The 14,336-nt window shown below is 37.2% G+C and overlaps 1 protein-coding gene across 2 annotated transcripts in view; it reads right to left on the reverse strand.

Annotated features, from left to right (window-relative positions):
• Positions 1–5,333: 5,333 nt before the first annotated feature.
• camkvb (CaM kinase-like vesicle-associated b) overlaps positions 5,334–14,336 on the reverse strand; it is a 31,313-nt gene continuing 22,310 nt past the window's right edge. The window contains exons 2-11 of one of the 2 annotated variants that reach the window (XM_035386954.1): positions 12,974–13,076; positions 12,331–12,462; positions 10,789–10,863; positions 9,858–9,996; positions 9,386–9,506; positions 8,966–9,041; positions 8,510–8,646; positions 8,164–8,242; positions 7,842–7,929; positions 5,334–6,961 (exon numbers count right to left, since the gene is read on the reverse strand). In XM_035386954.1, coding sequence (XP_035242845.1) covers positions 6,632–6,961; positions 7,842–7,929; positions 8,164–8,242; positions 8,510–8,646; positions 8,966–9,041; positions 9,386–9,506; positions 9,858–9,996; positions 10,789–10,863; positions 12,331–12,462; positions 12,974–13,068 — 1,272 coding nt within the window. In that variant the 5' untranslated portion in view covers positions 13,069–13,076 and the 3' untranslated portion in view covers positions 5,334–6,631. Of the gene's footprint in view, positions 6,962–7,841; positions 7,930–8,163; positions 8,243–8,509; positions 8,647–8,965; positions 9,042–9,385; positions 9,507–9,857; positions 9,997–10,788; positions 10,864–12,330; positions 12,463–12,973; positions 13,082–14,336 lie in introns of both variants that reach the window. The other variant, XM_035386953.1, reaches the window with a different exon arrangement.

A 14,336-nucleotide genomic window follows, 5' to 3' on the forward strand; every position in this document is an offset into this window, starting at 1 on the left:
TCTGCAATGGCCTCTGCTGATGTACAAATGGTTTTTGCCACTGTAGAGGCAAATGGCTAGGAATAACTGCTGGAAAATATGCTTTTCATATGAGCCTTGCCTAGAGGTCACCTTAGTATTTCTGCTGACCGATCACTCTGTAGGTCCCTCCCAGTCCTGAGCAGCAAAACACAGCTGCCTCTTTATCCCGAGAATTTTATTTAACTTCTGTCACTGATGCTCTGACAAGCAAGACGCATCAAGCAGATGTTACACTAATTAATATTCCCCCCCAACTTTCCCCAATACATGGGACACTGCTCCCTAGAGGCCGCAGCAGGTCCACAACGCACTGAGCACATCAACCGAGGACATGAATCAGGCCCTGCCTTGAGTGACAGCATGGAGTCCCTGCTGGAGAGGTAAGGCAGCTGCCAGGAGAGGGAAGTACACGCCTCATTAGTCAGGCTCCATCAAGTATTAATGTCATGGGGAACAAAAAGATGTTGTATTTATTCATAACCGAGGAACAAGATCATTCGAAATTGCGGTGGAGAGGGGAAGGGACCATAGGGAGGGCAGACCTTGAACACTGTGACAGCTTGTCTCTCTCTATTTCTGAGGCCCATGCATCTGAACTGGAACCTGAGCACACACTGTTAGGTGTGTTAAAATCCTTCCTGTAATGGAAAAAAAGGAATTAATCCTCATTATGGATGGAACTTTATTATATTAAATCATTTTATATGGAAAGAGCCTGCTACCATCTTCTCTTCAGCTGGCAACCCCGTGGATAAAACATGCATTCAGAATTAGGAGAATTAGGAGAGTAGTAGGGGGCAGTTTTTCTCATTACTGAAATTATTTTCTTGACTCTGGATCTCCTTTGTAATAATCTGAAATATGCAGTTAACAGCCTTTTCTGGAGAAAATAATTAAAGAATACAGATGACCTAAACGATTTATTAATAAATCATTTGAACTTAACCACTCAGATAAAATAAGAACTTGGGTCTTGGTGGACTTTCCGGGTCCAAAAAAAAGGTTGTTCTATTTAAAGAAAAAAAACCCTTAAAGCAACTTTTATTACTGTAAGTAGAATATGTAAAGCATATGTTATGTTGCTAGTATAAAGACATAATAAGCTTGTCCTGTAGGAGGCATTAAACACAAGTTGTTTAAATGCAAGCAGTCTCTTCTGCCTGAACCTGTTCTGTTTACAGTTCTTGATAGTTTTTTCTCAGATTAAAAGAAAAGAGGTACTTTATTACATGTGTTCATATGTTGCTGAGGATGAGGAAAGGTAATAATAATTTAAAAAATGCTATAATAAAATGTCTTTGTAATTGTTATAATTTAATATTATATAAATCAGTACAAACTCCTTCCTAAGATGGCCAACTGGAGACCTCTCCAATTGAAAATAAATTGTCAAGATGAATCTTCTTATTGCTCTTATGTGGAGTTTAGTTCTGGGAAACAATTTCACCTGCATCACATATCATCACTGAAGACATTGGTTCTACTGAGGAAAAAAAAAAAAAATGCATGATTACAATGCATGTCTATGGTTTTCTTGCAGCTGGCCTATATTCTGATATTAAAAACTAAATTAATAAAAACATTTCTGTACATGTCATACATGACAAGAGAAGAGAGATATCTAGTTTAAATTCTTAATTTTCATGATGAGTACTTGTAGAAAAACAGTGAAAAAATATGAAGTGTTACATTAGTTTATAGACTCAAAATAAAATGTGAAATTGCCATCGTTCTGTTCACTCCCTGCATAATTCATTTCCTGTGAAGTTACACAGAAATCCGCTTAATAGAGGCCTGTCTAGTCATAGTCATAGAATGAGAATGAAACATAGAAATTGGATTATATCAACAAAGAAACACTTCACATAAGATCTGACTCAACTTGATCGGAACATCAGTGGGTCCTGGTTAACTAATTTATTCCGCACACTAAATAGATTTGCACTCACTAATTAATATCCAATAAGATCAAACCTGCATGAGCTTACTGCATGCTGAAGATTAACATAAGTATCCCATGTTTTATTTTAGAAAAAATGGCCACAGCTGTGAAGTAAAGAAACTTGGATCTGCCCCACAAATTTCCTCAGCCGCACATGATAAAGACAAATTAGATGTCACTGCAGGGAACATGGTCTTTGAGGGAAAATTACAGCTGGCTGATGTAATAACCATTTAGAAGTCACATTTAACTGAATGTAATCCTAATTTTGCATGATGGTGGATCCGATTGAGCATATTACAACCATCTGTAGCCACAGTTTACAATGTACATGTCCAACTATGTACCATGCCGCTCAAATGTGTATCTTCAGTTATTCCATCACCAATATGTTCTCTTTCCTTTGTAACAAATTATACAAATATTATGTATTCTGTATCTAAAAGCCAAAAAGGTCAAAGATAGTCCAATCACACATTGTTTTCAAAATGGTATTGAATATTGAATAAGCATGTCTCCTTGGTCCCTGAAGCTTGTTGTCATTCTTCTATAATATTATTCGAGTAAGTCAAACAATCCATAGGTTACTGCATTTATGCAAACTTCAGTTTCACTGTATAATACCACTATGAATAGGTTTTGTGTATGAGGTCTTTACTAATAGGTTATTTATGAATCATATTGATTATTGTATGATTATTTGTATCATTGCTTTGTTTGCTAATTTGTGAAGTTTTATTCTGTATAGCCCCCTTGGCATTGGATATATTATCTAAAGAAAAATTATTATGTATTATTGTTATTATTATACCTGATCCATATACAGTTCACAATTATTTAATCTGTCATTTAAGATAAAATGGTCAAATGTATGAAATGCCTCAGAAAGGTCAATCACAGGCCAACACAAAAAAGGGCAGCACCGTGTTTATATATATATATATATATAGAGAGAGAAAGAGAGAGAGAGAGAGAGAGAGAAAGGAAAGAAAGAGAAGGAGAGAGAGACTTCATTTTAGGACTAAAGAAGGGGGAGCTAGAACATAATCCTGTACACAAATCATCCATGAAGAAACTTTTATTACCATCGAGTTCATAAACTTAGTCAAGGAGTACAGTGGTTAAGAATGATAAGACAGGATCTATAGGAGCTTATGGGCTCTTTTGACACATACATATAGAAATACAGCTGTAAATACATGGGAAAATGAACAAACACTGAATACCAAATACAGTGGTACGCACTGAAAAAAGCATTGCTTTGAACTGTTAAACACAGTATTTTGTTGCGGTCATAACTAATTATGAATATGAATACAATAATTATGTTTGAATACATTTGACATACCTTTTCAATAAATGTTTGCTTTCAGCCATGTTTTGCTCTTCTTAAAAATCTATAGGGTCTTCAATAAAATAAAAACAAAGCAATTCTACAGCTCATTAATGTAGCTACAATTGACTATATATTGATAGACCTCAGAAAGACATGTTTACAGTCAACTGGGCAGTTAGGACTTATTGAGCAAACTAATGGACAATCAACAGAATAGATTTTTCTTCAGTAGAAAATGACTCTGATGCATCTATATAACAGACTTCTATGAAAACCTGTAGCTGCACATCAAGCAATGTACCACAGAGAGAATCATTACATTACATCAAATAAGGAAAGAGAAAGTCTCTATGTAAAAGCTCATCACCTGTACAAAACAGAGTTGCCTAAACAGAAGTCATAAAAATGACTGGACACTGGAAATGGAACCGTAGTCTCACTCTTGCTGGGACTGAGCATCCTCATGCACAGCAGACTTGGATGCTATGAAAAATGATTTTTTGCGGGAAAAAAATCCTTTTTTGTTAGCGGAAAAAGGAAGCAGGAAGCTTCAGTCAATTGTGACTATTGGGATTTGGGCACTTCTTGTTTGACAGTGGTGATTTGACACTCGCAAGGCTACCTTCTCCAGGACTACGGCAGCATCAGCAGTTCAGACCTTTCTCAGAGGTACAGTACAGTGCATGTACATTAAGAAAGAAATACAGAGATGACTCACAGTATCTGTAGCAATTCAGTATTGCTCAATGAATAATAAGTACAGTGAACTCTGGCTCTGCCTCTAGTGATGCATGCTCCACCATTCATTACAGTAGGAACCCTGCATGGACGAACTAAATACAGCAATAACTAAAATAAAGTTTAAATAATTCAATAAATAAATAAATAAATAAATAAATAAATAAATAAATAAATAAATAAATATCAATGTATCATACATGACATTTTGTATTGCACGAGCCCTGGGGGTTTCCCACTCTAATCCCATTGTCTTAAATGACAGTATCTATTATAAAATTATTTACTCTCTGCTTTTTTAGCAAAATGAATTAAAAAATGGGGAGGGGGTATAGCTTACAGTGTTAGGGCAATGCACATACCGATCCCCTAGGTTCATGCAGCAGGAAAAGGGCACTGAAGAAGCACCTGATGCCTTCTGCCATTACTGACATTTCAGGACCCTTCAGGCTGCGCACATTACAGAAGACTGAGGGAATTTGTGTAAAAGAGGAAGTCACTGGCAGGAAGTCACTCGGTTGTATTAATAAGATGTACTGATATGCCTTGATGTGACATTTGAAAAAAAATAAATAAATAAATAAGAGATGAGGCAGCCAATGAAGGAAAAATGGGTAAAAGCTTTAGGAAATTACTTATTAAATTTGTCTGAAACATATTGAAAGTTTTCTTTTAACTTGCCGTCATTTTGCTATCAATACATTTCTATGCAGAACGAATTTAGAAAATGTGCTTTTACAGATTCATAGAGTGATACATGATTTGTATATTTGTATTTTTTTAAATACTGAAAACTGTTTTTATTGAGACATCACATCTTCTTGTAATGTAGCATTCATTAGGGGGTGAGGATATTATGTGTTTTCATTTCAACATTCAAATAAATTGAACCTTTATTTAACCTTTCAGGGCATCAAGTATTGCTTTTACCTGAATTTAAAAAAAAGAAGTACATCAGCAGTGTTGTGTCTACTATAGACTATAGAAATCTGTAGAATACGTTATGATTTGGAATGGACACTTATATGCAATCTGACTGTAACAAAGGAGATTTAACAGCATTTCTGACACCATTCATGAATTGTCACCTAAAACGGTGAGCAGACAGCAGAATTAATATCAGGTAAAGAGAACATCGCTGGCAGACTGCTCTTATTGCCTATGCCTAGAACCGGCTCCAATCACTGGTAAGTGTGTCTAATACTGTATATGGATATGGTATAATAATAATAATAATAATGATAATAATAATGATAATAATAATAATGATAATAATAACAATAATAATAATGATAATTTAATAATAATAATAACTTTTATTGTTATTATTATAGTAATTATAAACTGCTTTTTATACAGCTTGTTCACAGAGATTATGAAACACATTATGTAAGCATAATATGCTGTCACTATGCGGCAGTCTGGAGCAAGAATAGCATATTTTGTGCACTGCTGATTTTACAGTCTGAAGATGGTGGAACATACACAGTCATGCATTTATACAGATCACCTAGCTTTAAGGTATTTATTGTGGTAGCATTACAGGTGATCTTTACTTATATAGGATAACATTATATTAAATAGGTTTGCTCTGCCAACCTGTTACTTGTCAGATGGCCCGCCTTCAATATGAATATGTACAAACTTAGACTGGAATGTCAGCGAAACTGCAAACCAATACAACGCAAATAGGAGTAAGAACTATACTGTGGGCAAAAAAAGTGATGGATTAGAAAAGCAGGAAGTAAGCACACTTTGTTCCACCAAGTACATACAAACATTTCAGAACCAACCATTTGGCTACAGCGTTTTATATTTACAATACTTTTACACTAAGAAAGTCATGTGGTGCTTTCTTGAGCTGAGCAATCAACCCCGTTACAGGTTACCCAATAAATACATACTTTTATTTTAATTAAAAATCATACAAGTGACAAGTGCATGGCCACAGCTCATGAAAACTATATGTGTATTTAAAAAAGGAAGTAAAGGCTGATCCATGGCAGCCTGGAGATGGGTGCAGCTCTGTTTTTAAAGGGGGAGCATTGTAGGAAGGCTCATTTACAGGGAGAATATTACCATGCAAATCTAGCATTACAAGCAGCAAAGAAGCCAACCTGTTCACTACAACAGCGAAGCCGTATGAAAGGAGGATATGGAAGAGATTTCCAAACTCGGCTAATGGTGCAAAGGAAAAGAAATTCAAGTTTGCCATTTTATTTGTCTTCCTTCATGATCTTTATCATTAGGGTGAGCTCAAAGAGAGAAAGCTTAAGGCAATGACTGGACTTAAATTAAAATAAAATGAAGAAGGAACATTGAAGGCATTATGTCACCTTTAAAAGCAAAAGATGGGGTAGCTGATGGAGAAGAGGGATTTGTGAGAGAGACAACAGTAATAAATAAATAAATAAATAATAGTTTAACAGGCCATCCAGAGGCCAAGGAGAGAGTGCTCCCTGGCCGGGCAGTCTATCAGCAAAGATGGACCACAGGCTCTGTAAGATGTGAGACTTAAGCAGATTCAGTGTCACCATGCCAGCAGCTAATATACAGTGTGCAGGGTTTGGGTGGACAGGGCTTTGGCACCGGTTTTAGCCATTCTGCTCGTCCCCGGATCTGTCGGCTGGTAGTTGGGGCGCCGAGGTCTCCCCGTTACACCGTGATGACGGAACCACCCCCTCAGGGTCAGGGCTGGTGTGGGCGGAGTCAGGGGGTGGGGCAGGGTCGTTACCGGCCCCCTCAGCTCCGGCTGTGTTTTGTGGCTCGGTGCTGGGGGCCTCTGTGACTGGGGCGGCGGGAGTGTCGCTCTCTGTGGGAGGCGTGACGGGCGTGGCAGGGCCTGCGGAAGGACTGGCCGATGCTGAGCTGCTCTGCTCCGGTGCTCTCAGCCTCTTCATGATGGTCGTCACCCGCACGGCTTTCTGTAGGGCACAACCGGGTCAAAACGGACCACAGTCAGAACTTACCCACACAGCTTGCGTCTTTTATTTGTTTTACACATCGATTCATAGAGCTGAACACTCACTGAAGCAATTCAAGCTTTTCAGGCTATTCACTCCAAGTTGCCCAAGGGTGCAACAGCAGAGAGCCATCTGGGATTTGACCAGATACCAGTGATTTACAAGCTCCGATTGCTCACCATTACACTGCACTACCACCTGTATTGCTGTATTGCTGTAATTACAGTAGGAGTACATCGATTTGCTTCTCAATTAAGAGAGTTTCTGCTTTCGCAGTTAAGGGAGCAACATTGAACACTGGGGATTAATTATAGCCTAATGAGATGTTCATCTCACAGCCTTACTGGAGAGATTCAACACCTGTCTTGAATGTCTGTTAGACCTGAGATATGCTGAGTGGATATATTTCTCTTCACACTGATCGTAGCTTGAATTCTGAAATGTCTCTCTTGCCCCTGTAGAAATGTGCTAGTAATAATAATAATAATAATGTGCACAGATTCAAAAAATGAGTTTGAACCTGATAACAGTTTTTAATTTAGCATTAATGTTTTTATGGGCTAAACATTCTTATTGAATGCAGTGGTCTTCTGAAATTTTGGAGAGAAAAATGGTACTAATACAGGTTTTATATCCAAATATTCACTGTCCAAACTAGTGATTTTACATGGAGGAAGAGGAGCTATGAATTTGTGTACAATGTTGTAAATCAGTTACCTGAACAGAATGTTTGCTGTCCAGTCAGTCATCTGTTTACTTGGCTGAGTGTGTTTTGTTGCAATAAATAGGCCTAATATAATAAAACAGATCACAGAGGTGTAACAAAAAAAGACTACATTACCTTCCACTTGGCTTTGGCAAAGTTCTTCTCGATTTGTGCACAGACACCATCTTTAATGTTCTTGTCTGAAGCTGCATTCCCAGATATCCTGAGATTAAAGGAGATATGTTTATATAATGTGCAGTCTTGGGGAATTAAGAAGGGTTCTTAAGAGCTAACACCAATATATTTCACAAACAAATTTGGTAAAGAAATATGCTACAGACAGCCAAAAATCTTTTCAAATTGCATAATCTGAGCCCTGACCTCTCTAACTCCCAGCCTCCTTCCCTCTCTCTCTTTCCAACTGAATATTTTCAACACTGTCGCTAATCAGTTATACCACTCATGGTTGATGGCCTCCTGTGCAGTCAGCCTCTGGTCCTGGTCCACTTCCATTAGACGAGCCACCAGTCCCTTTGCTGCAAGACAAACAGACACAATGTCAAACTACAGATAACACTCAAATCTCTTCTATTAGCTGAGCTGAACAGGGAAATAGCATTAGATTTCATTCAGTAGCCGGAGATTCAAATAAGTTTAACTATATAAATGGCTAGAAGAAGAAAATGAAGAAAGATTTAAAATGAAATGGCTGCACATCTGTGAAGTAATGTAACAATAATAAAGCTGTTAAGATACATAATGTATCATAGACTGGTGTGGATGTATTCACTATTCGGAGGTACCTGAATCTGAAATATCATCCCAGTACGGGGAGTCAAACTCGTAGTCTCCTGCCAGAATCTTACGGAACAGGTTCTTGTCATGGTTCTCGTAGTCATCGTCGTCAGTTTCATCATAAAATGGGGGGTTTCCCGACAGCCTGGGAGAGAGGTTACAGTCAGAGTGATCCCTTTAAGTCTGTATTCTGAGAGAGGTATTTAAGGTTGTACTTAGCGTGAGGTATTTAAACTTGTGCTTGGAGTGAAGTATTTAAATCTGTACTTAGATTGAGGTATTTAAATCTGTACTTAGAGTGAGGCATTTAAATCTGTACCTAGAGTGAGGTATTTAAATCTGTACTTAAGAGTGAGGTATTTAAATCTTTACTTAAGAGTGAGGTATTCAAATATGTACTTAAGAGTGAGGTATTTCGGCAGCCTTGCATCACTGCACAGCATTTCTGAGCGCTAAATACTCACAGTATGTACATGATGACACCCAGGGCCCAGCAGTCCACAGGTCTGCCGTACCTCTGCCTTCCAACCACCTCAGGGGCTGAGAGAGGAGAATCAGGGCTCAGAATATACATTGCAAAGCTCTTGGATCTCCCACCCTAGAGTTTCGTTTTCTACATCCCTCCCATACTTCCTACAATTAACTCCTCTTGCAAATGCTACTTTTAAGTTTCTCCCTCCTGTTCTTCTCTCTCCATCTGCTACATAATTCTCACTGAGTTATTTTATTTGACCCATCCTCTAGGCCCAATTAGCAGCTCAACCAGTAGGGTGTAATGCAGCCTTAGATCCTTTGTTAATGTCATACTTAGGCTCTTCAGTTAGCTCCTCCCCTCCAGTAAACAGATGATTTAGTGCAGTGATGAGCTCCGCCCCTCTTCTCACCTAAATATTCCGGAGTCCCACACGGCTCTTTGATGAGGCCATTCTCAAGCTTGGCAAGGTGGAAATCACTGATCACTATTTTTGACTGTTTCAGACGGTTGTAGTATACCAGGTTCTCTAGCTGAAAAAACAGAGGACACAATTTTTTCCTCCCGAAAATTTACACAATTTGTTCAAAATGAGAAGACCATACATGTATGATTCTGCAATGCATTTTCATCTTTCACCAGAAAAAAGGTACAAAAAAGTGTTTAAAAAGGTATAAATTCTTGTCACTTGGGTGGTACCCAATAGGTATGCAAAATTGCAATGCATCACTTTTTTGCTTGAAAAAGGTACTTATTAGTACCCAAATAGATTATGATTGTACTTTCAGGGTACATAGGGAAATTGGTTCCTTAAAGAACGAAAGTTTACCTCCAATGTACCTGTATTTCTGAGATTACACGAGGTAGAGTCCCTCATACTGTACCTTCAGGTTCCTATGGACAATTTGCAGGGAGTGCAGGTAGGCCACTGCTTCCAACACCTGCCTAATGACATTGCTGGTGTCCCGCTCTGAGTAATATCCCTGATCGAGGATCCAGTCAAACACTTCTCTGCCTGTAGCGCTGTAGGAGGAATCACCAGACAAACAGCTTCTGTGTAATGTGCCCTGTCTTCTAATGTCTCCTAACTACTACTGAATGATATTTTGCAAAAAAATGTATATGTATTGATTTGGCTCTTATTTGGCACTGTACTCTGCAACTTTAGATTTGTAACAATTCACACGTCAATGTATTTAGGGGTATCTTTATACCCTTTGGTTTCACCATATAGAAATTACAGCACGTTTTATGTCCGCTGCTTAAAGCTAACTAATAACTCATATAACAATTTGTACTTGTACCCAGCAGGTTTGCATCTTGCAGTGCAGCCTCTGTAAATCTGAAGTCTTCTGCAGACAGTAGTCACTGACACATCCACGCCTGCCAACTTAACTCTCTTGTTGAACTACCAACTAGGGGGGAATTTCCTGAGAATGGACAATAAATCCAGAATCCAAATCTGAAACTAGTCATTTATTGGATGCCTGAATATGCATAAATATGATTTTGATTATTTTTATATCAGATTCCAGCTTTAAAATGGCCCCCTTGGCCAAAAGGAAGAGATTTCAAAAGCTGTACAATAGTCAGGGCGATATATATTTCAAATAAAATAGCAATACAAATTCCTACAAAAACAAAGCTGATGACATTTCAGGCCAGCCAGGTCCATAAATAGCGCATATGTGTAAAGGGAGCTCAGTAGAGTAAGCAGTGGTGGACCACCCTCAGGCTATTGATGTTCATTCCCTGTGAATCAGATAAAATGGAAATATGGTATTCTCCTCTGAGACAAATCAAAAACAGACTTACAGTTCGAGGAACAGGAAGTACTCTTTTCTGGTTTCATAGACGTCGATGAGTTGCAAAATGTTAGGGTGCTTCACCCTGTGAGTGATGAACAGAGCCGAGGGAGAAACAAACATAGAGAGTTGAGAGGATGTGGACACAAACGGAGAGAAACGCACATGGTATTGGACATGCACCATGTTTCTGATTAACTCCCTCATCCTAGTAACCCCAAAATAAAAACAACAACAACAAATGTAATTCAGCATATCTAACTTACATACAAAAAATAGTTTTAAAAAAAATTTTTTTACTGTGTATTTTAAATATCAGCATTTCCTAACCAAGTGGGTAATCTCAAGGTATGTCAGATACTTTAACAACATGTCCAGTATAGAGACATTTTATTTTATTTACTTTTTTGGGGTGGGGGTGGTTGGTGGGCCAAGAGATTCATTTTTTTTTTAATGAAAATGAACATGGATCAAGGATAAATATTCTTAATGAGGTGCAGAAGAACAAATACTAACTCACAAATACTGAGGAGAATGTATATAGCAAATGCTTAGTTGCAGAGATAGCTTTTGCAATTTCCAATTGTGAACAGTGTGATGCTTATTCCTAAATATATCACTGCTTCTGATTACATCAACTGAACTTTTAGAATTAAACTCCCAGCACAGCCTACAACAGGAGAAAATATATTTTTAAATAGTTGCACAACACTGCAATCCATTTTGTGTGAATGCAAGCCATAGCTAAACGTAGCAAAACATAGAGAAAATAGCTAGCATAGATGGGCTGAATGACCTGTTCTCACCATTATAGTATGTGCTTTCATGATCTCATGCTCTTGTTTATGCCACCAAACCAACAATATGCTCAAACTGCATATGTTGTGCAGGACACTAGAAAGATCTGATTATGTTTGCTCTTAAGGAAGAAACACATTTCTATCTCTTTTTCCCCTCTTCTTTAATCTTTTTTTCATTTTAGTGTTTGCTGCTGGCTTGATGAAGCTCAGATTCCTTGATGAAACTCAGCGAATGCTATGGGAAGTGTAATAGGAAAGCAAGGTTATGAAACAATACATAGTTGATATAAATATATGTCAGGTAAATTCTGTAAAAATGGCTTCAAAAGGTAATTATTCAGTGGAATAGGCTAGCTTTAATTTTGCATTTACATCTTCCTACATTTTTTTTTCTGTCTTGCTTTTGTGATTACCCTATATGTTATTCTCTCAGGAGATGCAGAAATAGATGAAAGATTTCACATTTATATCATGCAGCTTCAAAAAATGTTATGTTGATTAATAAACATTACATTTAATGGCAAAACAAAAAATAGTACACAGAATACGTGTTGACGCCAAAACCTTAAAATATTAATCAAACAATAAAATATCTAAATTGCTTTTCTTATTAAAACAATTACATTACGAACATGAAGAAGAAAAAAAAATCTAAAACACTTTACAGCCACAGAATACATCATTGTGCAATGACTATATATGAACAAAACACACACAAAACAGCAAGGTATTAATGCGGGCCATAATCTCACATCTTTAAAATTAGGATCTCGTTCTTGGCAGCTTTCCGGACCTTCCGCCCATCTTTTTTCAGGAATTTTTTACAGGTGTACATCTTCAGCGTGTTCTTGTCCTTGGCTCGGAAGATCTCACAGAACTCCTCCCTAGAGACAGGAGTCATGAACACAAAAGATTTACATAACTATTTGCTGTGAAAGCGTATACATCCTTCAGCATTATATAGTTACTAAAATGACTGAATAATACTATTAAATGGCAAAGGACGTACCTTTTTCCAAATGGACTTTCATTTTTCATTATAATTGATGAAACAAATGGATTATACTGGATGAAACAAATAATTTACCCCACATTTAAAATAATGAATCTAATGAACAAATTATGAAACATAGGAGGAATGGTATCCCCAGAATGAGAGACATGGAAAATGTAATAGAACACATTAAATGTTAGGTACATCCAACTTGTTTCAGTTAGATATGACACATGTAAATGCACAGGCAATCTTAGCAAATGAGGGCAAATGTTATTTGAAAGAGTGTTCCCATAAGTATCATACCTTACGTAAGACCCTGTAGTAGTCACAAATGAGCATTAACAGTACCGCTATCAATTTACCTCTCCCGTCCTGTTCTGGAAGATGAGGGTACTCACGATTTAACAATCTGTCCCAGGTCATATTTTTCTGTCACCTCTGATGGACTGTTGTAATCCTTCTTCTCCCCCACTGTTAAACAGCCGAATGGCATGGCCACTCCTACCCTGAAAGACAGAGCATTGTTCACACTGAAGGAATGCACAATTAAGTGCTATAAAAATAAACTGTTATAATATTTGTTTTAAAGAATACATTCTCAATTGGGCCAGTGAGATCAGTATTTTTATTTGTTTCTTGGTTTGTTTTAATTTTAGACTTTTGTCAGTTCAGTAATTGTTTTGAAAAGATCAGTTGGCAGCCATGCATGAGCAGTGTGTGGAGGAGGTGTGACATTTCCACAATAGATAGGAGGGCTTTTAACTTAATTTTTTATTCTGTTATTGTGACACCATGTGACTGTATGATATCACATTGGCCTAATTATTATGTAAAATTCAGCACTGCCTTGCAGTTGTATTCTCAGTGCACTGACATGCGATTTCAATGAAGAACTTCATAATTAGAGATGTTCGGATTAGGCTAACTGCTGATGTGTGCTTTTTGTGAAGATCAATGCATTACATCATAGCATTTTTTAAATAAAAGGCCCAAGTACCATTGTAATATGACTGACTGACTGGGGCCTCTAGGTCACTTCATGAATGAGTAACTAGACAATATCTTTCTTAAAGACAATTTGTCACTGCTGACACCCTGGCCTGTGCTCTAAGTAATTGCCGTGTGGTGGCAATTTATAAAAAAATGACAGCCATTCATTTTCTACAAAATAACTGTGTCAATGAGACATTTCAAAGGTATGGGAGAATACTGAGTTAGTTCTGCTGGATACATTATCCTATGCCAGTGAATCAGTTTAATCTTTGACCTTATATCTGCTAAACATCACTGTTCTCAAATAAAGAAAAAAAAAAAACATGCATTGTAATTAAAGATGGTATACAAAAAACACGCATCAAACGGTTACCATACTTCACATGCATACTGTAAAAAATAATAATAAAAAAATTATAAAATTAAAAAATGCAGAGAAAAGTTTAATTAAAAAAATGACCCCTGGCAGGAAAAAAAAAATCAAAATTAGCTCTCTTTCTTTTTTAGATTGATAATTTAAGAGTTTATACGCTTAATCTTGGGGACAGCCATGGCCAATTTCATCATGTCACTGCAGCATTAAAGGTAAGATTAGATCAATCTTGTCATTCCACAAGTCAGAGAAATCTACTTGGAAAACTTAGTTATCTACAATGCTAATTGGCTTTTATAGTCAAACTTTTCCCATTTGATTAACTTTTTAGATTTCTACCCTCAGGACCTGACTGATTATATGCGTAGGGAAAACTGACATCTACCCTGCCTGCC

Source organism: Anguilla anguilla, chromosome 13 (assembly GCF_013347855.1).
Source record: "Anguilla anguilla isolate fAngAng1 chromosome 13, fAngAng1.pri, whole genome shotgun sequence".
NCBI classification, from domain to species: Eukaryota; Metazoa; Chordata; class Actinopteri; order Anguilliformes; family Anguillidae; genus Anguilla; species Anguilla anguilla.